The 26,184-nt window shown below is 39.0% G+C and overlaps 1 protein-coding gene across 3 annotated transcripts; it reads left to right on the top strand.

The window, feature by feature from the left end:
- Positions 1 to 26,184, top strand: LOC140506573 (V-set domain-containing T-cell activation inhibitor 1-like). Of its 3 annotated transcripts, none has more exons than XM_072613898.1 (5): positions 1 to 586; positions 5,345 to 5,429; positions 9,627 to 10,031; positions 13,504 to 13,788; positions 21,182 to 26,184. In XM_072613898.1, the coding sequence occupies exons 2-5, from the start codon at positions 5,345 to 5,347 to the stop codon at positions 21,190 to 21,192; spliced, it is 786 nt and encodes a 261-aa protein (XP_072469999.1). In that variant the 5' UTR covers positions 1 to 586; the 3' UTR covers positions 21,193 to 26,184. The 3 variants fall into 3 exon arrangements, with proteins under 3 accessions (XP_072469999.1, XP_072469997.1, XP_072469998.1); XM_072613896.1 differs by lacking the exon at positions 21,182 to 26,184 and adding an exon at positions 17,413 to 17,876 and having other exon boundaries at positions 9 to 586; XM_072613897.1 differs by lacking the exons at positions 1 to 586; positions 21,182 to 26,184 and adding exons at positions 1,837 to 3,189; positions 17,413 to 17,876.

Below are 26,184 nucleotides of genomic sequence, written 5' to 3'. Positions count from 1 at the left end.
CTAGGAATTAGGAGCTTGGTCAAAGGCAGGTTCTTGCCACTGGTCTTTGTGTTTATATCATATGAGTTTCAGAGTGTATATGAGCCTATGTGACATCTCCATTTTGATTCAAGTACTAAAGAGTTCTTTTTCAGGGAACAGTATTTTTAGATAATAGGTATATAATTGCATGCAAATTGATTGACAGAGCAATGATCTCTTCTAGAACCATTTGGTACTGATTTTTTTTTTCAACTTCTCCTTAGGACTCACTAGAGTCACTAAGTAAAGAAAGCAGTTCTCTAGAAACCACAACTATTGAAGCAGAATGAACCTGCCAAGCTGGACATGGGAAATAGGCATTCAATAAACCCTTGCTGATCAATTGGATTTATTCTATACCACTGTAGTTTAAAATGTAAAGTCACAAAAATGTCTTAGCTGGTCTTATACATTCGTCTCTCTTAAACTCCTCCACTGGAGACTATCATCACTCTATCCTTGGCCCTTCCCACTTTGATCTGGGACACACCCTTTCTTCCTAAGCCAGAGATCCTCCATCTCAGTGGATTCACCTGGCTATGCAGAGGCACCAGTTGTGACACAGGTAAGCAGCAGCATGTTCAGTGGGGATCTTTTATTGATTTAGAGGATGAGAGGTATTGTCTACTTTGTTAATACTTTTCCACTTACATTGTTATACAGAGCTAATTTCTTAAATCCCTAATAACTCTACATATGATATTTGAGTCAGTTTGTAATATCCATGTTCACTTTTGACATTCTCTTTCTTGCTCTATTTTATATTCTTTTATTTTCTATTCTTTCCTAAGTGTTACCCTCCCATGTATTGTAGAATTGCATAGTATCCAGATTCGTTTTTCATCTGTGTTAAAGAAAAACCCTCTGTGTTCTAGGAAGCTCATTTGTTTTATTAATTTTTATGACTCACCTTATTCTTTATGTGTCATTTAGTTTTCTCTCCACCTTGAACCCTTTCTTTTGGTATGCTTGTTGGCTTTTACTTTTTCTTTTATTTCTTTCTTGCTGTTTTAAATACATTTTTTTAAAAAAATTGTTTTTAATGTCCAAAACTCAGGGAATGAAAGTTTCTAAATGAAATCATTTCTAACAATTATTACTCTGTCTAATTCTTATACTGAGTTCCAGTGCTATGTTTGTCACACCAAGGAAATGGATTCTCTTCTGCCTCAGTCCTTTGCTTCTGAAGTGGTTTGGGTCCTTAGCTTTTCACAAGCTCACCACACACTACAGGGATTACTCAGGTGGTGGCAGACAGATCTTCATGCTTGTTTAGCTTCATTCTCTAGGGCCTATTAAGTTACAGAGCTGGTAGTCTAAAGAAATTACTTCTCATCTGCCCCAAGCCGTCTGTGCATTATATCAGCTCCTTGCCAACATCTTATTACATCTATGGGGAGAGGGCTCCTAAAAGCGCCTTTGGAAATTAACTTGTACTTGGTGAGATGCTGGAGGACCTTATATTTGGCATCGTTTTTCAGTGGATACAGGGAAACAAAGAAACAAATATGCCTAAAATGATATGATAAATTTATTCCCCAACTTCATTAAAGCTTTTCTAAACCTGGGATAGGGACTCTTTTTCTATCAAGGACCATTGACCCTCAGGGAAAAAGATATGTCTTGGGACATATGCAAGTAAAAAGTAACTCCTTTTTTTTTAACTGGTGAAAGGAAAATATAAAATACATATCTCACTCACTTAAGAATCAAAAACAGGGAACAAGTTTGATTTTTAAATCATTAAATTTTAAAAATTAATTAATTACATTAATATATTATATACTTATATATAATGTATAATAACATATTAATAAATAAATAAAATAGCAGAAATTAAATAAATTATTTAAATCATTAAAAATGAACGTGTTCATAAAAATGTACTTAAATTTCATACTATTGATGGTTAAGGGATAGAAAAAAGTTGAAGAAGTGATGTGGAGAGAAAAAGAAAACAAGGATGTGGAGGGTCAAATGAAGTGATCAACAAGCATTTAAGTGCTTACTATGTGTTAAGCCCTATACCAAGTACTGAGTATACAAGGAGAGGTAAAACAAAACAAAACAGAACAAAAAAGCAGTCCCTCATCTTCAGGATATCACAGTGTAATGGGAGAGACAATAAACAAATAACTTTGTACAAAAAAGATTCATGCAGGATAAATTGGACATAATCTCAGAGAAAAAGCACCAGTGCTGGCTGCCCTTTGTTCTCGAAGAGGACCAAAATGACGTCACTATGATAAAGTCAAGTTTCTATGTGTCCAACTGTGGCTGATCAGACCAATATGAGCTCCGAATACTCTACCACACATTGGACACAGATAGTCCATGTGCACATTTGGGGTAGATATTCTAAATTTGTCCATGCTATGTTTTCTTTGAGCTGTTTTAATTCTCATTCGCTCATAGAGCACAGCACCCTTTCTAATGTAGGCATGCCATGCTGAGTGGTTCTGTGCCAGTGTCTCCCATGTCGCACAGTCAAATCCAAAGTTCTTGAGAGGGATCTTGAGAGTGTCCTTGTATCGCTTCTTCTGACTACCATATGATTGCCTGCTCTCTGTGAGTTCTCCATAAAATAGTCTTTTTTACAAGCGTATATTTTGCTTTAGAACAAAGTGGTCAGCCCATCGGAGTTGCACTCTCTGAAACATAGTTTGAATGCCTGGCAGTTTAATTCAAGAAAGGATCTCAGTGTCTGGTACTTTATCCTGCCAGATGATCTTCAGAATTTTCCTAGGACAGTTCAAATGGAAGTGATTCAGTTTGCTGGCATGGTGCTGGTAGACTGTCTGCTAGCACTAGCATTAAGGGGAATTGGAAAAAGCTTCTTGTGGAAAGTGAAATTTTAGATGAGACTTGAAGGAAGACAGGGAAGCCAGGAGGCAGGGATACGGAGGGAGACCATTCTGGGTCTGGGGGCCATGCACAGTCAGGACAAGGCTACATGCCTAGAATTCTTAATTTCTAATGAGGCACAGGGTCACGAGGGCCCTGCCCTTCAACTCTGAAAAGAATATATATACTCTGAGATGAGGTTTTGCTTTGGGGCTTATTTTTTGGAAGAAGGTTCCTGTGTCAGATGTGATTCTGGGCAGCTGTTTTAAGAAGACCCCTGGTTTTGAAAACCCAGATGTTGGTGCTTCTCTCTCTGGTAACGAGGTATGTATTATCTATGATCAGACAGTTAGAAGCCCTCTCTGTTGGACTTGCTGTTTATAATTTCTGCTTGTAATTTCTATTTGTATTTTCTCTGAAGTTCAATCAAGTAGATTGTTGACCCCTCAAAAGTTGTTTTCCTTTCAGAAAAGCAACTCTAAGAACTTGTACAGCAGACTCTCCTGTGTATGCCAGGGACCTTGCTGATACAGTCACTCAGATATTTCAGGTCTGAGGTGAAAGCAAACTCTGTGCAGTTGTCCCACAAGATTGCCTTTGCTTTCTAGGGGCAAATATAGTAAGCGTAATGGGCATTTTGGGGTATTTTAAGTTGTCTAGGGATGCCTTGTATAGATGTTAATGACTAGAAGAAGATGTCCTGTCTCTCCCTTAGTGTACCTTACTGCTTCTGCTATAAGTGATTTTTTTTTTGCAGAGGGTGGATGGGGAGAAAAAAGTCTCTCGTTCTCTCTCTCTCTCTCTCTCTCTCTCTCTCTCTCTCTCTCTCTCTCTCTCTCTCTCTCTCACACACACACACACACACACACACACACACACACACGCACACACACCCTTTGCTTCTATCCCAAGAGAGAGAAAGACTATAGAAAAGAAGAATGATGCAAAAACCATTTCTCCTTGAATCTTTTATAGGCTGAAGAGGGGAGGTTCTTCCAACAAGACTGAACTTTCTTGTGCCTTGGTCAAACAATCAGAAGAGACAGTTACAGTCTCTGGGGACCAATTACAGTGAAGCTCCATGAAAGCTCCTAGCAAAACCTCATCTCAAAGTATATATATTCTTTTCAGGGCTGAAGGGCAGGGCCCTTGTGACCCTGTGCCTCATTAGAAATTAAGAATTCTAGGCACGTAGCCTTGTCCTGACTGTGCATTTTCACTAGCTGGCCCCCAGACTCAGAATGGTCTCCCTCCTTATCCCTGCCTCCTGGCTTCCCTGTCTTCCTTCAAGTCTCATCTAAAATTTCACTTTCCACAAGAAGCTTTTTCCAATTCCCCTTAATGCTAGTGCTAGCAGACAGTCTACCTTTAATCAGATCAACTGGACTAGAGGGCCCATCAATCAGTTAGAGGTTCTCTTGACTCCACCCCCTTGCTACCTACAATCTACTTTTCAAGTGAAGCTTTATTTTTCTAAGAAATTTTGAATGTTTTACATATGTGAGGGAATGAATGACTTAGCTTTAGGCAATTTCTTCTGGAACCTCAGAAGCATCTTACAGTTTCCCAAAGTTATCTCCAGACCTGAATGATATCTGAATGTCCAAACCTATCACATTATTTTTGTTGTTTGAAGAAGCAGGCTTGCCTTTTAATGTCCGAGGGTTACATTTGGAGCCAATGCTTATTTAATTATTCTTAGCATTTGCTTCTAATCAATATGGAGTGGCTGGTTTTTTTCCTACAGTTGGGTTCTAGAAATGATAATTTCTTGATTTTAGTACTGGACAGTTAGCTACAAAATAGCAGGGACCTTATCTAAACCAGGACTTCTTAAATTTTTTCCACTGGTGCCTCCTTCAACACTTTTTAAACTGTGGGTAGAGCTAAACTATATATTTTACTTAGTGTTACATATGTTTACATTTTACAGCAGGAGCTTAATAAGTATTAAATAAATGAAAGAATGGATGAATAAGTAAATGAATGTGTATGTATATACTTCTACATATCTATGTATTTATCTATGAATTTATATTGGGATCTCCTCTTTTCTCTTTTCCTCTCTCCTTTCCTTCCTCCTTCTCTTCATTCTTTCCTTCCTTTCTCCCTCCCTCCTTCCCTTCCTTCTTTCCATCCTTCCTTCCTTTCTTCTCTTTTATGCTAGGTGCTCATGTATGTGCATTCTTACCCTGATTTTAGCCTTCTTCAACAAAATCCAAAGAGGGCCAGCAATCATTTGTTTGGAAGAAATTCTGGATCCTTGAAATATCATATCAGAAATTATTCTTGAGCCTAGAAAAATCCTGAATGTTCTATGAGGAAGGCATCTGTGATATAAAAAGCACTGTTGTTAGGGTGGGTTCAGATCTCTCTCAGATACTTGCTGGGAGTTTGGAGCACTGGTGGTTATTAGTAGAGGTTTCCCCAAACCCTTCTTGAGGATCATTTTGACCAAAGTTCTTTCTTGCAAAAACAGATGTTCTGCCTTTCCCCCTGTGTTGCTTTGAGGATGTCTTTCTTTCTGGTGATGGTCAGCCTACTTCTGCTCACTCAGCATGCAGGTGAGTCAGTTTGCAGAAAGGACTATGGGTATTCCTTAGGTTAGTTTCCTTTACCCGAGTATGGAATCATTCCATTCCTTATTCTACTTGTTTTAGAGATCCATCTGGACAACCATGTACTTGTCATTCATTATACCTCATGTAGCATTTTCAGTAAACCTACACAAATCAAGCAACAAAAATTTTGACCTATAGGATTTAGATTTCTTATATTCTGGAAGAAACCTTTTTTATAGACCATTTAGTTCAGGTATTTCATTTTATGGATCATAGATTTAGAGAGCTGGAAGCAACGTTGGAAGCCATTTAGGCCAATTCCCTCATTTTTTTGGATAAGGAAAGTCTCAGAGAATGGCATTACATCTCTGCTGTACCTTTGCATAGGTTTTCCCTGAGGCCCAGAATTCAATTTCAATCCACCCCTGATCTTCGAATCCCTGGCTTCCTTCCATGCCACCTCCAAGATTAACTCTGTCTTGACAACCTTAGCTGTTAGTATTCTCTTTCTCCCCAAATTACTATGTATATACCTACCCACATACATATTGTATTCACTCAATAGAGTGGAAGTTCTTGGAAGGCAGAGACTATTTAATTTTCCTTTATCACAGTGCCTTGCACAAGGTACTTATTAGATGCTCTTGTTGGATTGGTTTGACCTGACTTGTCTGAGGTCATATACATACAGGCAGTAAATAACAGAATCAGGATTTGAATTCAGGTCCTCTGATTTAAAATCAGTGTGCTTTCTGCTATATCATGGTGCCTCCATATTGCAGTAATTAAACCAAAAAAAAAAAACCCAACAAACAACCTCAACCCAAAACTTTAAATTGCAGTGGTCATATTTCCTAAACCCAAAATTTGGACACAGCCTGACAAGTGCTATTCTCTTTAGAAAGCATTATTAAAGTTATAAAAGGAAATAGCATAGCTATAGAAGACTGAGACCCATCCCTCTATAGATAGGTGGTCAACACCATGAGTCAAGACTTGTTTTTTTTAAATAGGACCATCTTGAAAAATCCCCCCTATGGACACCATACTATAACTGGAAACCATGATTAGGATAATACAACAAACTAATCTAACCTGTAAATGGTCCTCAGTCATACTCATACTCTCCATGACTTCCAGCAGTTCCCTGGGTCTGTCCAAAGTTCTAGAAGCTGAATTCAACCTCTGACCCAGTCTAGTTTAGAACATGCACATCTACCCTCTTCTTTAATACAGGAATGAGCAAGGATTACTCAATTGCATATACAAAATAGGGGCAGGAAGCAGCAAACACATTTAAGGAAAGTCAGAGAAAAACCAATCAACTAATTATAACTTGTGTTCTAGAAATCCCAAGCATTCTTTATATGGATCTGGTCCAATCTTGTGATCTGCCCCCGAAATATAATTTTCTCTTTGATTTGTGTTTTTCCTACCCAGAGTTCTCTCTGGGAAATTTCAGAATACCTCTTAAATAGAGTTCAGATATTGTTCTCAACAAATATGGCTAATAGAGTCTCCAGATCCCATGCAAATACTGATAGTAACTATGTATATGTTGAACACAGGACAATATTTATTTTACATCACAGAAGATGTAATGGTAAGATCTATAGCAGTCCATGGGCAGTTAAATGGTATAATGGATACAGCACCTGACCTGGAGTCAGAAAGACCTGAGTTCAAGTCCAGTCTCAGATACTTACTAACTGTGTGATACTGTTTGCCTCAGTTACCTAATCTGTAAAATGAGTTGGAATAGGAAATTGGGTCAGGAAGAGGTAGACTCAACTGAACAATAACTACACAGTAGCCCATAACAGTCAACACAAAACTCCCTTTCCACTTTTCCACTTTTCTTCTAGTTCCTGAAGTCCTCCAGACTAATAGTACTAGCCTTGTGTTTTTGGACTCCTTTCAAAGAAAAGTAAGCACAGAATTGCTGGAAAGGAATTACCACAAAAAATCAGTGATTCTCATTTTTCCCCAAAGACCCATATACATATACTCTGAGGATATGGACTCACAAGAAAAATAAACTTTGATTTCTTAGAGGCATCCTTGCTGCCTGAGTTAGTCATGTGACTTAAGAGGGGAAGTCTTAAATTTGATTCTCTTTGGACCAACCTTAGGGAGGGAATGGTGTAATATCTCAGTCTGAGAGACCATAGCTGTGGCCAGGAGGACCAAAAGGCCACGTGGTGAGAGCTTCTGAATCCCAGCCTCCTGGATAAAGGAAAAAAAAGTACCTGGGAAGTTAAATCCTGAAATACAGATTTCTAGTGAAAGAAGGGTAGATTTCTTGGCCTTAAGAATTCCAGAATTTAGCCTCCTCTCTTGAGAAAATCCTGGTTAATATGCCTCTTGATGGGGGAAGGAGATCTCATATATAGTTAGTCCTTGAAGTTGAAGGAGTAGCACAGAACTTGGGTAAATACTTAATTCTCTTTTTGGACTGATTTTACTCTCCACTATTAGTCTGAGTTATCCAGGCCTTGCAAATCCTATGGAAAGAGGCTGCCCCTCTATCAAGAGAGAATTTTGGACAGCATGAGACAGACAGAATGCTATTTTAGTGTAGGGTAGTGACCCCTCTAGTTAGTTCTGGCACACATAAATTCAGAATTTGGGGTATTAGACCATGGATTGTATATTAGAGCCGGTTCTAACCAGCTTGGGAGAGCCAACTGTAAAATTTTCAGTGTGAGCATTTATACCTTGGAAATCTGCAAATGCTACAAATCCAGACTTGATTTATCATTTTGTTGATTGTCTAGACTAAGAAAGTGATGGGGGAAAGGTTAATAATGAGGATTAGACTTAATAGTGTATCCCATGGCTTTTTGGAGAACCAGCTTGTTAAATATTTACCAGCACATTCCTTGATCCTTAACAAATTAGAGAGATTGGAGTATAGTTGTCAGTAGGTGGAGGGAGCATTATAGTCACATTAGAGAAACAGCAAAAATTAGGATGAGAAAAAGACTAAATAAAATAACAGCTAACATTTATATAGCACCTACTATGTGCTAAGAGTTGTGCTAAGTGCTTTACAATTATTGTCTCATTTGGTCCTTACATCAACTCTGGGAAGCAGGTGTTAGTATTTCCCCCATTTTACAAATGAGAAAACTAGAGCATATAGAGGTTAAAGGACTTGCACAGGATCACACAGCTAATGTAAGTGTATGAAGTTAGATTCGAACTCAGGTCTTCCTGACTCGAGGCACAGCGAGTGCTGCCTAGCTGCCCAATTATCCTCAAAAATCTTCATTGAAAGTCTAGCCTCTTAGAATTCATACAAAATTATGCCTGTCTATGAAGTCCTTATTTTGGGGAACTACCCAGCTCCACTTACAGAAAGCTTCAAGTGTAGGCAAATTTCCCCTTAAAAGACCTTTTTAGTCTTCTTCCAGATGAGTGATAGGCTAGATGCTTTCCCCCAGCCTATGAGATATCCCTATGAGGACGATTCACAGTGTGGAGGAAAAGGTTACAGTGGCACAGAGAAGGCAGAGTTCTTCACTCTTCCACATTTACGAGCTGTGTGACTTAGGAGCAAATCACTCTTTTGATCTCATTTTTGCCATTTAGAAAATGGGGCTGTTGATCTAACTTCTTCCTAATATTCCTTCCTTCCTGTGTTTCCTGATGACAGTTTGTTTGTTGGTTTTGTTTTGGTTTTTTGTCTTATTACCCACAGTTTACCCATAGTCAAACTAGCAGTTCTTCCTTTTTTTCTTACTTGCTACTTATTACTCCTTATTAGCACTTGATCCTTACTTTCTCAGTCTTCCTGAAAAAGAAAGCCTCCCTTCTTCTTTGAATCCCCACTCTCACTGAATGCAGACTCCACTTCCACCAGATGAAATTTAATAGTCTTTGAGGTCAAAAAAGTTTGGGAAGCAACAAGTGCTCTTTTTGGCTCCAAAAGCCTGAATTCTAATTCCAGCTTTGTCATTAACTAGCTGAGTGATTTCACTTCCTTTCTCTGGGGGCAAAAAGAGAAAAAGGAAAAAAATGGGGTGGCTATAAGGTTCTAAAATACCTGTGCATTTCATCTAAATTTCTGTTAATGACATAAAGCCCAACCCCTGGGTGCCCATTGGTCCCTTGTAGAGCTACTATTTCAGAGAGATTCAGAATCATTCATTTTGTGGGTATTTTACTTAACTTTGTCTTCCTCTTTGACATTCCCAGTGGCTATCAAGGAATTAAGGGTCCACCCTTACACTGATGTTACCTTGCCATGTCATTTCTCCTTCGTGAAAGGCACAGATGACCTTGAGTTTTCCTGGGAAAGAGAAGACATCAAGGAGGAATTTGAGGTGGAAGATGACAGGGATTATTTCCGCTTTTTCAGGTTCTATGATTTTTTTGAGGTGTTTTCAAAAGTGGTTTACCAGTTTAGAAATAATAAGGAACAAACAGAGGAGCAGAACTCCATGTATGAGAAAAGAGTGTCTGTGGATCCCGCAGAAATTCCTGAGGGAAGTCTCTCCCTCTTACTAAAGAATGTGAATTTCCAGGATCAAGCAATCTACAAGTGCTTGGCTGTCTCGTCAATTGGAAGGGGTGAAAGCAAAATTAAACTAATCGTAGAAGGTAAGGGAATTACGTGGAGTTGTAGCTATAAACCCTAGTATTTAAATAGTGCCTTAAGAATTACAAAATGTTTTCCTTATGTTATTTCATTTGATCCTGGTCCTCTTGAAGAACAAAGAAGAAACAATTATATATGCACATATATGTGTGTATGTATGTTCATACATATTCATACATACATATATGTATATGTTTGTGTTTATACATACATGCGCACACACTCACATATATATACACATATATGCATATCTATCTAAATATATTCCTGTGTGATAGGTATAATTTTTCTCTCCATTTTACAGATGGGGCAACTGAGATTGAGAAAAGTTAAGTGTCTTGCCCAGGGTCACATAGTAAGTGTTTGAGGCTGGATTTGAACTCAGATCCTCCTTCATCCTAGTACATCACTATCCATTCTACCACCTGACTGCCTCTGGAGCATTTCTAAGTACATGGTCTCAGGCTCTGGTCTCTATTGTACTTTCATCCTAATCTCACCTAATACTTGAGATTCTAGAAGTGAAACGGTCTTTAGAAGCTGTTTGGTGCAGTCTCTTATTTTATGATTCCGGAGCTATTCAACTTGCCCAAAGCTTCACTGCTACTTAACAGTAGAACTAGAAGCAGAATCTCTTTTCTCCTACAGTTCCAACCATTTGTTGCCTTTTCGTCTCTGTCCAAACTCTTCAATACACAAACCTTCTCAGTCTGTATGTCTGACCTCTTACTTTCTCCCGTGCTTCAGAGGGATATCTCAAATAGAACACATCTCTACTTGTATATTCCCTTGGCATTCCAAATTCAATGTGGCTTAAATAGGCCCAACTTAAAATATTTTCCCCCAGGTCTGTTCCTTTCTCATATTTCTCTAGTGACTCCACCATTCATCAAGTTATGATCATGATCAGGTCAATGGTTTTCTTTAACTTTTCCATAATGAAACATGCCTCACATTAGAAAGGTAATGGATTTAGGGTGCAGAATGAGGCATTTATATTTTTACACACAGCTTTTGTGGGAACTTGTTTTGCTGTTCGTATTCTTTACAAAATTTTTTTTTAATTATGTGGGGAATGAGAGGGAGGGAAAATGAATTTCTGTTGATTTGGGGGGAAATAGAGAAGTACGCTTATGAAGTGCTTCAGGTGTGAAATGTTGCATGTACTTTCAGATGAGGTCTTTGCTTTATTAGTTTCACTTAACTGTTTTATTTTGTTATGAGAGAACTTTTACAAAGTGAGAGTAATCTGTACATTTTTGTAGTATAAAAACAAATACATCAATAAATGTTAAATCAAGAACTTAATTTTGAAAAAAAAAACAGCACTTCTCCCTGTCACCCTCCACATCTAATTGGTTACAAGACCTTGTCAATTCATCTATTAAAGAATTTGTTAAACACCTTCCATGTCAGGCAATATGCTAGATTTTGTAGTGTCTATCGAATATATTGGATGGAGTGCTGGGCCTGGAGTCAGGAAAATTCTTCTTTATGAGTTCAAATCTAGACACTAGCTGTGTAACCCTGGACAAGTCCCTTAAGCCTGTTTGACTTAGTTTCCTCTTCTGAGGAAATGAACTGGAGAAGCAAATGGCAAACCACTCCAGTTATCTTTGCCAAGAAAACCCCAAATGAAGTCATGAAGAATTGGACACAAATGAAAACTGCTAAACAACAACAACCATTGAAGACATCCTCTTTTCCATATTTCCATTGTTATTATCTATTTAATATTTGTGCATTGGCTTTGGATGAATATTAAATGGAAATAGTTCTGGATTGTCAAAGGCTGCAATAATCAAATGAACATTAAATAGAAGAAATAAGAGAATTTGGAAGTACACTAGATGCCCCTTTAAACACAGCAGCAGCCTTATTGAATTCAAAAGACATTTCACGAATGCCTGTGATATACAAATCATGATGCTGAGGGTTATAGAGAATCCACAGAAGTGAAATATCCATTCTTCTCCTCAGACTGGATGTGATATTTGCTCCAGGGATTGCAGTTCCTGGAGAATGAGACCTGAGATGGGCAACAGCCGTAACTTGAATAGCTAGACTTCCTGGATATCTTGGCCACCTGTCTTAATCTTTTTTTTTTTTTTTGAGGCTCCATGGAAGGCATCAAAAGAATTCTCCCTGAAGCTCTTTCTCTAGCCACTCTTCCCTTCTTCCATTACTCAGCTAGTGAATTCAGTTTGAACCTCATCTCATTTCTCTTTCTGTTTCTTTGAATTTTGTGAGGAGTCTGGTATAAGAGGAAAAAGGAAACTAAGGCTCTAACACATTGTGTTCCGATCAGGAACAGGAGAGGTGGCATATTGTTCGTATGATGGATAATAATACCCAGAATTTATATTATACTTATACTACATACTATACTTATGCTATATTCTTATATTATATTTATACTTTAAGCTTTGCAAAGCATTTTATTTTATTGGGGGAGTCAACTGGGGTTGAATGACTTGCCCAGGGTCATACAGCTAGTAAGAATCTGAGGTTGGATTTGAACTCAAGTCCTCCTGACTTGAGGTATTATATTATATCCATTGTGGCAAGTAGGTGCCCCTGAAAAACATTTTTTAAAATATTATCTCATTTGGTCCTCACAATAACCTTAGAAGACAGGCAATATTATTATTCTCATTTTATAGATGGGGAAACTGAGTTAGGCAAAGGTTAAGTGACTTGCCCAGGGTCATGCAGCTAGTATCTAAGGCCAGATTTGAATTCACAATTTCCTGATCTGAGATAAAGTGCTCTCTCCACTTAGGCCAGCCTTGGAGTCAGAAAGGCTTGACTCTGATATATACAAGTTGCATGACCACATGACAAAATTAGGTCTCTAAGACTAAAAGACTATTCATATCTGCATCAGCGGAGGGAGTTTCCATGCTGGGATAGGATGTAGTCCTATGATTACATTGTTATAGGAAGCTCGTAGATTAGGAAACTCCTGCTGATCGCAGGTTGGCACCTTCTCTAAATCTATATATTCTTATGGAGTTGCCTAGATCACTGACGGGGTTAAGTGGCTCACCTAGGTCATGCAATCAGCATGTATCGGAGCTAAGACTTGAAGACAGAGAGTCAAGCCAGAGCTTGACTTTCTACTTTCTACATCACGGTCCCTCTCACTCCATGCAAGGCTTGTAATGATATCATAGATCCAGACCAAAAAATGGGGGAGGGAGAGAGAAAGTGGGGGTAAAAGAGGAGAGAGGGAAGAAAGAGGGGGAGAGAGGGAGGAAGGACTCACTGTGTTTACAAAGCATTGGTACCAGATCTGTGGTTTTTCCTGTCATGTTTCTACTCCCAGGAAACCAGTGTTTGATCACAGGGCACAAGGGGTTAACATAAAAAGTCAGGCCAAGATTCCTGCTTAGTCCCTGAGCCTCCCAAGGCAGTTATCACTGAGGCTAAAATCAGAAGGCCACTAATTGTTTTGTTGTTTTTTATAATTAGATTCTGAGGAGCCCCCGGTGCAATTTAAGCAAATCGATGATGAAACCGTGGCCACCTGCGTCTCCACAGGCTGGTACTACCTGCCAAATGTCACTTGGCTGGACCGAGGAGAGAGGGATTTGTCCAATTACAGCACCGTGGAGATCTTGGAGGAGCAGATGAATGGTGCATATAGAGTGTTTTCTGTCTTGAAATATCCTGTCAAACTCAATGAGAAATACGTTTGTCGCATAATAGAGACGGATGTCAACTTTCAACCATTTAGGACTATCCGCAAGTTCCCCAGTAAGTGGAATTGTACTTAAAGAGATGTGAAGCAATTGGTGACTCATTTCTAGAAAACAAAAATCATCATTAACCACAATTCGCTGAATGTCTCTATTGGGAATTCCTAGCTACTTCAGCTTGGGGGGGAAGGGGAGAATGAGAATTTTAAGAAGCCAGGAGAAAATGTTATTTAAGGAAATGGAAGATGGTGGGATAAGGAGTGAAGATGGAGTATTTCTGAGTATTCCTGAGATATTTAGGTCAGACACAGTACCGTTACATACTAAGTGCTTAATAATTTACAGACCAGATTGTAAATAAATCAAAGCTATACTGGCCTTGAGTAGGAGTCATTTACTCATGTTCTAAGTAAAACTCTTCAATCAATAACCATTTATTAAGTACCTTCTGTGTGCCAGGTGCTGTGGATACAAAAGCAAAATGAAAAAAAGAAGTCTTGCCCTCAAAGGGCTTACATTCTATTGGAGGCATACAACATTCAGGTAGATAAGAATTTGGGAAGGGAGAAAAGGCTTTAGATAGTCAGTGACACCCAGGCTGAGTCTTGAAAGGAAACTAAAGATTTTAAGAGGTAGAGACAAGGAGGGAGTACATTGGAGTAGCATGCACAAAGGTGAAGCCAGATTTGAACTCAGGTCTTCCGGACTCTAGACCTAGTGCTCTATCCACTGAACTTAGCTGTCCTATAGCTTACTGGAATTCTAGGTTGTTGGAAGAGAGATGTAGGGTGGAGTGGTTTCCTGACTCCCTTATGTCATGCCATTCCATCTGTATCTATGACTGGTTTCCCAAGAGGGATGTTTCTGTAGTAGCTTTGGTGTGCAATGTTCCCCATTGGAGGACTGCTAAAAAGACAAGGGAGACATGGTTGGGTTATGCAGTAGTTGAGTCAGTTCATAAAGCTTACTGGGTTGTCTGGCAGAAATTTAATTCTGTTTCGAGGAAGAGTGCTAGCTCCTTGATGAAGGTCTGACAACTCCTTTCCAGTTTTCTGGAAGATACTGTAGCTTAGGCTAGTGGTAATTATTGCTTAAATAAAGCATTGTCCCTGTCCTCAAAAAGCTTACATTCAACTCAGACAATTATATTAACTATGTAATGTGATGACTGAAAAATCATTACAGTTTCTGGGTAATAATTGTCAATTTATTAATTAGGCTACCTAATAATCAATACATTGAGGGTCAGTGGTTTCTTTTGGCAACTGAAGACAAGACTTAGAGAGCCTGAAAGCTTTAAATAACCTTTGAAAGGGACTTCCCTTGGTAACTGGAAATCAACCCTGACTGGTGTATATTTACTGAGGAGGTGAGGTAAAAGTGTTGGGCTCCTCCTGCTGAGAACGTGGCTTGATCATGAGATTCAGCTGCCTCCAGCAATGTGGACAGGGGAATCCATTTCCATCCAGACCCATCTGGTTGGTTTTCTCCTTCATGAGCTGGGTCACCCTAAGCTCTAATGGAGGGGTACAAGGACAGGGGCTTTTCCCCCACAACCCCAAAGAACTGGGTTCTGTTTATATCTAAAACAGAAGTAAGGTCTCCTCCTTGGGAAGGGTCCCACCCAAGATCTAAGAGAACATACCTTGAGGGCTAGAACAATCTCATCAATCAATCATGTCCTTCAAAAAGTGACTCTTTACTGGGGTTGAACTTTAAATGAGGAAATAAAGGAAGAAAGCCTGAATCTCCAATTAATAAGTGGTTATTAATATAATAGTAAAATGATAATTTCTCTCATTAATCATAATAAGCACTATAAATTAGAAACTTCAAACACAAAGTTCCATATTAAGTCTGAGGGTGAAGATAGTTACCAGTGAGAGAGATTAGGGAAGCCTTCCTGAAGGAGGTGGTAACTGAGTTGAATTTTGAAGGATGGGTCAAAGTGCTGATATGTTAAAGAATGTATGGTTAAATGTATAACCCTTGAGAAAACAGGAAACTGAGTGAAATTTCAGATGTACAATATACAGTGCATTGTCACAACATTGAATTCCAACCTATCTCTGAGCTATACTACCTCATTTCCAAAAGGAGCTAGGGTATGGAGTGTGATGGATATTTTATAATAAAGTCAAGGAATGAGAACTTGGTGAAACTTATATTCCTCCTCAGTCCATGCTGGATTTCAGCCTCCAGTTGAAATATAAAATGGACTGGCAGATGTGTGCGATTTGCAGGTTGCCATCGGTTATTTGCTAGCGTGTATACTGGTGCATACTGGATGGAGAAACATATGATTTTGTGATCACTCCATTAGTTCTGGGCTCTAGTCCAGCATCAGACCAGGGGGGAGTCCTGGGGCACGAAGAACAAAACACAATGTTCCACAGCTCCTAAATAAGCTTTTGCTTAGCAATCCAGTCCCTCCTCTCTGTTGATTACTCTTAATTTGTCCCGTATACAGTTTCTATATAGTTGTTTGTATGGTTTCTCCCCCAGTAGACTGAGCTCCTTGAGAGCAGGGAACGTGTTTTCACCTTTCTTTATATCCCTGTCACTTAGCACAATGCCTGGCATGTAGTTAGGTACTTCATAAATTGCTTGTTGACTGTCAACCTCTCAAAACAGCACATTTCAAGTTTTCCTCATATCCGATTTAAAGCTGCCTCCCTGCAATTCTTACCCCATGTTCCTAGTTCTGACCTCGGAGGTCAAGCAAACCAATTCTAATCCACCCCACATGACAATACCTCCCCTAAATCCCTTTTCTACATTAAACCTTTCCAGTTCTTTCAGCTAATTCTCCTATGCCAAGAATTTTGAGGTCCTTCACAACCCTTTTTGCTCTCTTCTGGATTCTCTCCAGTTTCTCAATGTCCTTCCTGACATTTGATACTCTGAACTGAACACAGTTTTCCAGGTATGTTCTGACCAAGGCAGAATGTCCTTGGACCATCGCTGCATTGGACCTGATCCCCATGCCTCCCTTCAAGCAGTGAGGATTGCACTAGAATCTGGTTGTCATAATACAATGGATCACTCATTCTGAATTTGTATCCCAATAAAATGGCAGATCATTTTCTAGCCATACCTCTCCAGTTCTGTCCTATCCTTTCTTAAAGGGGAAAAAAGTACCATTTTTAGGTTATTACTCTCTTGCCTGCATGACCTTTCCTTAAACTTGGAAATAACTAAACAGAGACATTGGATAGCTTTTTGGATATCACTAGGGAATTACCTAGCTCTGTCCCAGGGAAAGTTGGATGTAACTGACTCTAACTGACTCTATCGGTTTGACTTTCACTGATATGCTCATCAGACAGTGACTAAAAAACTCTAAATCTGATTATTTGCCTCTCTACCATCTCTTAATTTGTTGGTTCCAGCTATTGATGTGTCTCTTTTAGTCAATGTTTCATCAGTTTGCACTGTGCTTTCTTTCCTTCCTGTTACAACCCTGCAAATTCAGGCAGCGTCTTGTCTTAGAAATTCAAGAGGACTTTCTTAAAAAGAAGAGGACTCCACACTATCCAATGTCTATTTAAAATAAAAGTTTCCTTTTTCACCCTTCTGATTTTTCTATCTGGTCTCCAGAGAGTTATTAAGATGAGAGCCAGGGATTGTCTGTAATGCCAAACTCCTTTTCCCTAAGTTTTTTTTATTTTTCCTTCTCCAGGAAGAAAGTTTCATCGAATGTATGATTACTATTAGCAACCTGAGTAAAGCTAAGCGGGGACGCCAACCATATTCTTCTGACAGACGACCTGGTTTCCTTTTCTCAGAGGCAACATTCTTTTTGCTACTGATGTGGCTCTCCAGACTTCTACTCCTCCTTACCAGCTGCCTCCCCATGCTCAAGAAATCTCTGCTCCAGCATCCTGATCAGTTACTGTCTATTACTAAAGAGGGCTCTAATCCCAGCTTCACATTACTGCCAGAATTTCTCTTTGGCAGCCACCTTGTGCCCTTCTCTCAAGCCAGGCAGCTTCCACATTCTATCTTCTTTTTATGTATTGTCTTCTCTCATTAAAATACAAGTTCCTCAAGGTCAGAAGCTGTCTTACTTCACTGTATTTGTATCAGGAATGCTTAGCACAACGCCTGGCACATATTAAATGCCTAATAAATGCTCTGCTTGTCTGTCTGTTTCTCTACCTACTTCCTGGTATCTAGGCGAGTGCTAGACCTTGAGTCAGGAAGACTCATCTTGGTGAGTTCAATTTGGTCTCAAACATTTGCTAGTTATGTGACCCTGGGTAAGTCATTTAACCCTTTTTGCCTCAGTTTCCTTATCTGTAAAATGAACTGGAAAAGGAAATGACAAACTATTCCTGTATTTTTACCAAGAAAACCATAAATGGTTTATGAAGGGTCAGACATGGCTGAACAACTACCTTCCAATCTATCTAATCTTTTCATATTTTGTCATACAAAAAAGTAAATTGACAAGAGGTGCAATCTTCAGATTTCTAGTTTCATTATTTGGTGACTGTTGGGACTCTTTTTCTCTGCATTTATGAGATACACCTTTGTCTTTCTCCTTACACTTGTAATTCTCTAGTGAAAGCTTAAAAGTCTTAAACTTGAATGATAGTTAAAAGTATGGGGAACTATCAATTTTACATGTATTTCTTTTATTGAAACTGGTGTGCTTCTTTGACTGGGCATTTAGAGCAACCTGGTCTAGTGGAGACATACCTAGGTTTGGAACCAGATTGTTGGGGTTTGAAGACCAGCTCAGCTGCTCCTTGCCCAGGTAATCTCAGATAGGTCACTTCATTTCCCTGGGCCCAAGTTCCTACCTCCATAAAATAAGGGCTATAAATCTATGAACCTATGCATGATGCAGGAATCTTTTAAGATTGTAAACAGGCACTAAAGGAGAGGCCTCTTCCTAAGGGTGTGTATGGTTGGGAAATGAGTAGTGCAGAGCACACCAGTGTTTCACGGGCGTCAACTGCCAGGCCTAGAGGCCTGTGGGCTACCCGAGTCTTATCTTACCTCACCTCCCGAGGTCTTCGGCTGGCCAAGCCGGATGCTCGTATGAGAGAATGGACATTCCAGAGTCGAACAAGGGTTGAGCTTTATTTCAGGGTCTCTGTTACAAGTGCAGGGGAATTCTTCCTTAGGAGGGAGAGAGAAAGATCTCCCAAGGAGGCAAAGATCTTACAATAAGAGATTGGAAGTAGAAGTATAAGTGGGGAGAGAGGGGGAGGAGAGAGAGGAGAGAGGAAAAGCGGAGCCTTGTGTCCTCACACGTCCCCTCCGCCCAAGAGAACTTTCAGGCTTTCCTGATCCTACTTAAGCTCTCCAGCCGTATAGTTTGCATCTGAATACCGTGCTGTTAGATAACAATAGTGTGCCCAGATCTGGGACAATCTTGAGGGCGGGGAGAGCTCTCTCCCATCACATTTCTCACGGGAAGAGGCGGAAATACACGAGATAGCTCGGTTCACCTCGATTCCCAGTCGTTTCCTGGGGGGTCTCGTGAGAACTCTAAGATTTAGAAGTTCCCACCTTTACCCACCCGAGACTGTCCACATGGAATTGAGCTTCCATCCCCAGCATCATAGGATAATATATTTAGAGTTAGAAGGGATCTTAGAGATCATGGAGGCAACTTTTATAGGGGAGGAAATCAAGGCCAAGAGAGGTTAAGTGATATGCTCAGAGTCACAGAGTTTGTTAATGTCTGAGGTGGAATTTGAGCTTAAATCTTACTGACTCCAGGTCCAGTTTTCTATTACATCACATTACCTCTCAACTACAAAACACTGAATAGCTTTAATTGGCTAAAGACTATCCCTTAAAAATTTTTTCTACCCTTTTAAAATTCATTTCCCAAAATTCCCATCTTTGTAATGTTAATGGAATGGGAAGATCTTTCCTGTCCATTAATAGACCTATGTGACCTGCTTTGAGCTTGGGTCCAGCTGACTGCTATGATGGAGCCTGAGAAACATAGAGCCTGAGACACATGGAACCCATGGTGGGAGGAGCTTGCCAAACTCTAGGAGCAGGAAGTGAGAGTGAGGCAGAGACGAGGCAGAGCAGCTATCATGAGTGACAGAGCAAGGAATTTTGCCTAGAGGAGCTTGTTTGTGGGGAGGCCTACCGGGAAGGAAAAGAGGAAGAGGAGTTTGGAAGGAAGAGAATTTGTTATATTTTGCAATTCAGTCCTGGAAATACGTCTGCATATTGATAGCAGCTGCTGTGGGTATCACACTGGAGATATAGGATCCTAGTCTTTTTCTGCCTTTTCTTTCACCATCTCTCAGGCTCATCTTTATGTATAAACTTCTACCATCCATCTCATGTTTCTTTCATCTCACAGGGGAGAATACTATGTGTATGTATACAAATATACATATACATATGTAGTATAAGTGTCTATATACATACATATGCACACTATATATGTATATATATGTGTGTGTATATATATATATATATATATATATATATATATATATATATATATATGTACTTATATATAAATCTCTCTCTTTTACTAGTGGTAAAACCAGTAGGAGGCAGGTAGAAGTTATAGGGGAGGAGAAAAGATGGGAAAGGATATGATGGGAGCAGAAACACTGCATCTTTTTTGTTTTACTTCCCCCATAGTTGGTGTAGTCATTTACACACAGGAAGTACTTAATATCTGTTAGCTGCAGGAAGTAAATGATTTAATATTAATTTAACAAATTATCTATGTCTCTATATCTGCCTCTCTCTCTCTCTCTCTCTCTCTCTCTCTCTCTCTCTCTCTCTCTCTCTATCTATCTATCTAATCTTTCTATACCCAATCTGACTGTAATACAGGAATATTTGATATTCAATGAACTCAAGTGATGATATTTCTCCTAGTTAAATATATACATCTCATGCTAATACCTCTACAGAGTACAGAAAGGAAAATGAGGAAGCAGGCCTCTTGGGGTTGGAGTAAACGATTTCTAAGATTCTTTCCAGCTCAAACATTCTCTGAGTGGGAAACAAGGATTCATGGAGTTAAACAGATGTTTGACTTGCTGCATTCCTGAGGTCAGTCTTATGCAGTCCAAGCCTTCGGAGTAGGGGAGGGGGAGAAAACTGGGAAAGACATTTGAGACTAATCTAGGGCAGTTGGCCTTCAGGAAGTTAATTCATTCCTGAAGTGCAGCTCAGCAGTACAGATGGCCAGAAGTGACCCCTACAGGCATCTCCCCCCTGGGTTGATTTAGCAGTTTATTCAGAGGACTTCGGTGCTGAAAACCAAACAGGTCCCAAATAACTTCTCTTAGAGAAACCAGAACCCCCTCCTGGATCCTGGAGCCAGCCCAGTCTCACCAAGGTCCCGCTCCAAAGCGATTGTTTTCTTTGGAAAGGGCAGGCGTCATAGGTTTCTGTTCCCAGAACACTAGCACAAATGTCTCTTCATAATGAAACATTTTTTTCTTCTCTAGAAAGAAAATAAATAAAAGCCAAAATGAACCTGGCAAAAGACTGGAAAGAAGGCAGGTTTGGCGAACGCTGGGCATTCACTTTTTTCCCCCACTTCTTCAAATCATCCTATCACTTCTGATGAAGAAAAACAAAAGAATTTGAGGTCAAAAGAAAGCAAATTAAGGGGAAAAGAATGAAACTCCAAACATTAGCAGCCCTCCTTGTCTTTGTTCTGACTGTCTCCAGGTCAGAAATGTGCTCCCTCCTCGCCTCCATCTCTACGAATCCTTCACTTCTTTTAAGGCTCCCCTCAAGCGCCATATTGAGTATGAAGCCTTTTCTGATGCCCTACATGCTACTGCCTTCCTACCCAAATCACCTTGTATCTCATGGATTCAAATACTTAGAGCTGGAAGGAATCTTAGAGGTTATTAAGTCCAACCTCTCCCCCCTTTTACAGATTGGTTAACTGAGGCACAGAGAGGTTAAGTATTTTGCCTTTGTATTCCTAGTACCCAGGACACTGCCTGGCACATAATAGGTGCTTAATGACTACTTGGTGATTGATAACACAGGTAATAAGTGTCTGAGGTGGGATTTAAACCTGGACCTTCCTCACTCCAAGTTTAGTGTTCAGTTCTGTATACCAGGTTGGCTTTCATGTATTTTTAAAAATCTATTTGGTATATACGCATTTTGCTCAAACACCCCTCCCCCCCATCCCTCCTCTTACTGTCAGCATTATAAACTTCTTAAGGGCAGAGACTATTGTTACTTTTGTCTTTGTGCCTTGCACAGGACCTGGCATGTAGTAGGTGCTTAATAAGTGCTTTATTGATTGATTACATCCTAAAATGACAAGTGACATCATAATCAATTCTTGGCTCAAAACCTAGTTCCCTGGAGACACAAAGCCTTAAGTCTAAGTCTCTAACAAAAAAGAAGGAAGTTCAGTTGTTTTTCAGTTGGGTCTAACTCTGTGATTTGAGCTCAGGAAGATGAATCTTTCTGATTGGAGGCCTGGCACTCTATCCACTGCACTGCTTAGCTGCCCAATAAAAAAGAATTTGACCGTAAAATACTTCTACAGTGGCATGCAAGACCAAGATACAAACTCAGAAATGGTAATAATGCGAAAACAGTTACTGTTAAGCAATTCCTCAAAGAAAAATGCTAATTGGACACAAGCTCAACAAGAATTCCTGGAAGAGTTAAAGAGCTAGCAGTAGTAGAGGAAAACATGAGAAAAGAAATGAGAGTAATGCAAGAAAATTATGAAAAGAAAGTTATAGCATGGTAAAAGAGGCACAAAAAGGTAAACAAAATAACACCTTAAAAAACAGAATTGGCCAAATGGTAAAAGAGGCACAAACATTCAATGAAGAACAAATTCCTTAAAAAAATTGACTAAATAGAAAAAGAAGTGCAAAAGCTCACTGAAAAAAAACCAATTCTTTAAAAATTAGAATGGGGCAAGTGGAAGTTAATGATTGGTTCCATGAGTGTGTGTTCATCCTCCGTTGCTGAAGAAGACCATGCCATCAGAGAAATAATGACATGACTTGCACTTGATTTTGTTTTGAGTGATGGAGGGCTGTGCAGGTCACCAGCCTCACTTCTCCTCCAGTCATCTAAATCCAGTGACCAGATTTTCATCAGGATGACTGGAGATGACTCAGGATGAGGCAATTAGGGTTAAATGACTTGCCCAAGGTCACACAGCTAGTGAGTGTCAAGTGTCTGAGGTGAGATTTGAACTCAGGTCCTCCTGACTCGTGCTCTATTCACTGTACCAGCTAACTGCCCCAGATTCCAGGAGACATCAAGAAACAATAAACAAAGTCAAAAGAGTGACAAAATAGAAGAAAATATGAACTATCTCCTTAGAAAAACAACTGACCTGGAAAATAAATTGAGGAGAGACAATTTAAGAATTACTGGACTGCCTGAAAACCACGATCCAAAAAAGGACTTAGACATCTTATTTCAAGAAACTATAAAGGAAAATTGCACCAATATTTTAAATTCAGGAAATAAATGGAAATTGAAAGAATACACTGATCACCTCTTGAAAGAGATCCCCAAATGAAAACTCCCAGGAATATTATAGTCAAATTCCAGAGCTCCCAGATCAAAGAGAAATTATTTCAAGCAGTCAGAAAGAGACAATTCAAAAATTGTGGAGCCATAGTCAGGATCATACAAGATTTAGTAACTCCCCTTATAAAGAAGCAAAGGGCTTGTAATATGATATTCCTGAGGACAAAAGAGCTGGGATTACAATAAGAAATAACCTACTCAACCAAACTGGGTATAATCCTTCAGGGAAAAAAAAATTAATGAAATAGAGGGCTTTCAAGCATTCCTGATGAAAAGACCAAAGTTGAATAGAAGATTTAACATTCAAACACAAGACTCAAGGGACTCAATAAAGTTAATCTTGCTTTCATTCCTATATGGGAAGATGATATATGTAACTCCTAAGAATTTTATCATTATTAGGGTGGTTAAAAGGCATTTACATAGACAGAGGGCATAGGTGTGAGTTGATTATATTGGAATGATCTCCAGAAAATGATGGAGTGAGAAAGAGGGATGCACTGGAAGAAGGGGGAAAGGAGAGGTAGAATGGGGAAATTTTTCTCACATAAAAGAAATGCATATAATTGAGGGGAAAATGGAGGGATGGGAGGTAATGCTTAAACTTCACTCTTATTGTAATTGGTTCAAAGAGGAAAGAATGTGTGTGTGTATGTGTGTGTGTGTATACATACATATACATACTCAGTTGAGTATAGAAGTCTATCTTACCCTATGGGGAAGTAGGAAGAAAAAAAGAAAAGAGAAAGAAGGGAGGCTGATGGAAAGTAGAGTGGATTAAATAGACTTTTGAGGAGGGGAAAGATATATACATACATGAATATGTACATATATACATATGAACAAAAATTGAATTGCGGGAAATATATCGTTAATAATCATAACTGTGAATGTGAGTGGTATGAATTCACCTGTGACACAGAAACAAATTGTAGAATGGGTTAGAAACCACCATGTTGCTTGCAAGAAATACACTTGAGTCAGAAAGACACACAGAGTTAAAATAAAGAGATGGAACAGAATCTAATATGCTTCAGCTGAAATAAAAAAGGCAGGGGTAGCAATTATGATCTCAAAGCAAAAGCAAAATAGACCTAATTGAAAGAGAATCAAGGAAACTATATTTTTACTAAAAAAATACCATAGACAATGAAGTAATATAAAAATTTTTACATCAAGTTTCCCTGATGAAGGCCTCCTTTCTCAAATATGTAGGTTATTGAGTCAAATTTATAAAAATGAGTCATACTTCAATTGATAAATGGCCAAAGGATATGAATAGAAAATTTTTAGAATAAATCAGAGGTATCAATATTTATATGAAAGAGTTCTGAGGTACCACCTCACTCTTATCAAAAATGACAAACGCTGGAAGAAATGAGAGAAAAATAGGTACATTAATGAATTGCTGGTGGAATAGTGAGCTGGTCCAACTATTCTGGAAAACAATTTGAAACTATGCCCAAAGGGCTATAAAACTCTGCATATCCTGCTTAGGTATGTAATGCCACTACTTAGGGCTATTATCCTAAAGAAATCAAAGAGAAAGGCAAAGGACCTATATGTACAAAATATGTATTTATAGAAGCTCTTTTTGTGATGGCAGAGAATTAGAAATCAAGGGGATGCCCACCAGTTGGGAATGGGTGAACAAGTTGTGACATATGATTATGATGGAGTACAATTATGTTATAAGCAATGGTGGAGGCTTTAGAGATACATGGCAAGACCAATATATACTAATGCAAAGTGAAGTAAGAAGAACTGGGAGATCATTGTGAACAGTAAACAGCAATGTTGTAATAGTGGTCAACTGTGAAAGACTTGGCTACTCTGATCAATACAATGATTCAAGACATTTCCAAAGGACTCATGATGAAAAAATGCTATCCATCTTCAGAGAAAGAACTGAAGAACTCTGGGTGCAAATTGAAGTATCATTTTTTCACTTTATTTTTCTTGGTTTTTTTGTGAAATGACTAATATGGACATATGTTTTGCATGATTTCACGCGTATAATTGATATCATACTGTTTGGTTTCTTAGGAAGTGTGGAAGGGGGAGAGAGGGAGGGAGAGAATTTGGAATTCGAAATTTAAAAAGAATGCTTAAAAATAAATAAGTAAATAATTGAGGTTGGAGAGAAGCTATAAGTGCAGGCATTTGTATTTGATTCTAGAGGTAATAAGGAGCCATTGGCATTGCCTGAACAGGAGACTGACATGCTCAAACTTGTGCTTTAGCAAAATCATTATGACAACTGTGTGGAAGATGGATTGGATAGGGAGACTTGAGGCCAGAAAACCAATGCAGAGGCAATAGTCCCAGCGAGAAGTGAGGAGGGCTTGAAGTAGGGTGCTGATATGTAAGTAGAGAGAAGGAGATGAGAGATGTATGGAGGTAAAAGCAGCACAATATGGGCATGAGTTTGACATGTGGGGGGTGTAGCAGAGTCCTAACCTTGGAGAGAGAAGACCTGAATTCAGATCCTACCTCTGACATAACCTTAGGCAAGTCACTTAATTTCTCTGAGCTTCAGTATTTTTAGCTGTAAATTGTTGGACCAGGTGTCTTCCAAAGTCCAGTTTTAATCCATGAGGGAGGATGAGAAGTTGAGGATGACTCCAAGTTTACAAACCTGAGTGATTGATAGATGGTAATGTCTTCAATAGAAGTGGGAGAACAGGAGAAGGTGGGTTGAAGGGGGAAATGGGTTCTTATTTGGTCATGTTGAGTTCAAGATACTTAAGAGGTATCCAGTTAGAAATTATAAGGGCATTATACAGAAATGTACTGGTAAATGTTTGACACCTGGCTGTCAAAAATTATGGATGATATACTTTTAAATGTAATCTGCATTATTAACATTTTCTTCATTGCTTTCTTAAGACTAGACAATTAAAAAAAAGAAATCAAACATGGA

The sequence above is a fragment of the Notamacropus eugenii genome, chromosome 5 (assembly GCF_028372415.1).
Source record: "Notamacropus eugenii isolate mMacEug1 chromosome 5, mMacEug1.pri_v2, whole genome shotgun sequence".
Taxonomy (NCBI): domain Eukaryota; kingdom Metazoa; phylum Chordata; class Mammalia; order Diprotodontia; family Macropodidae; genus Notamacropus; species Notamacropus eugenii.
The sequence above is the reverse complement of the archived record's forward strand: the minus strand, read 5'-3'. Positions and strand labels throughout refer to the sequence as shown.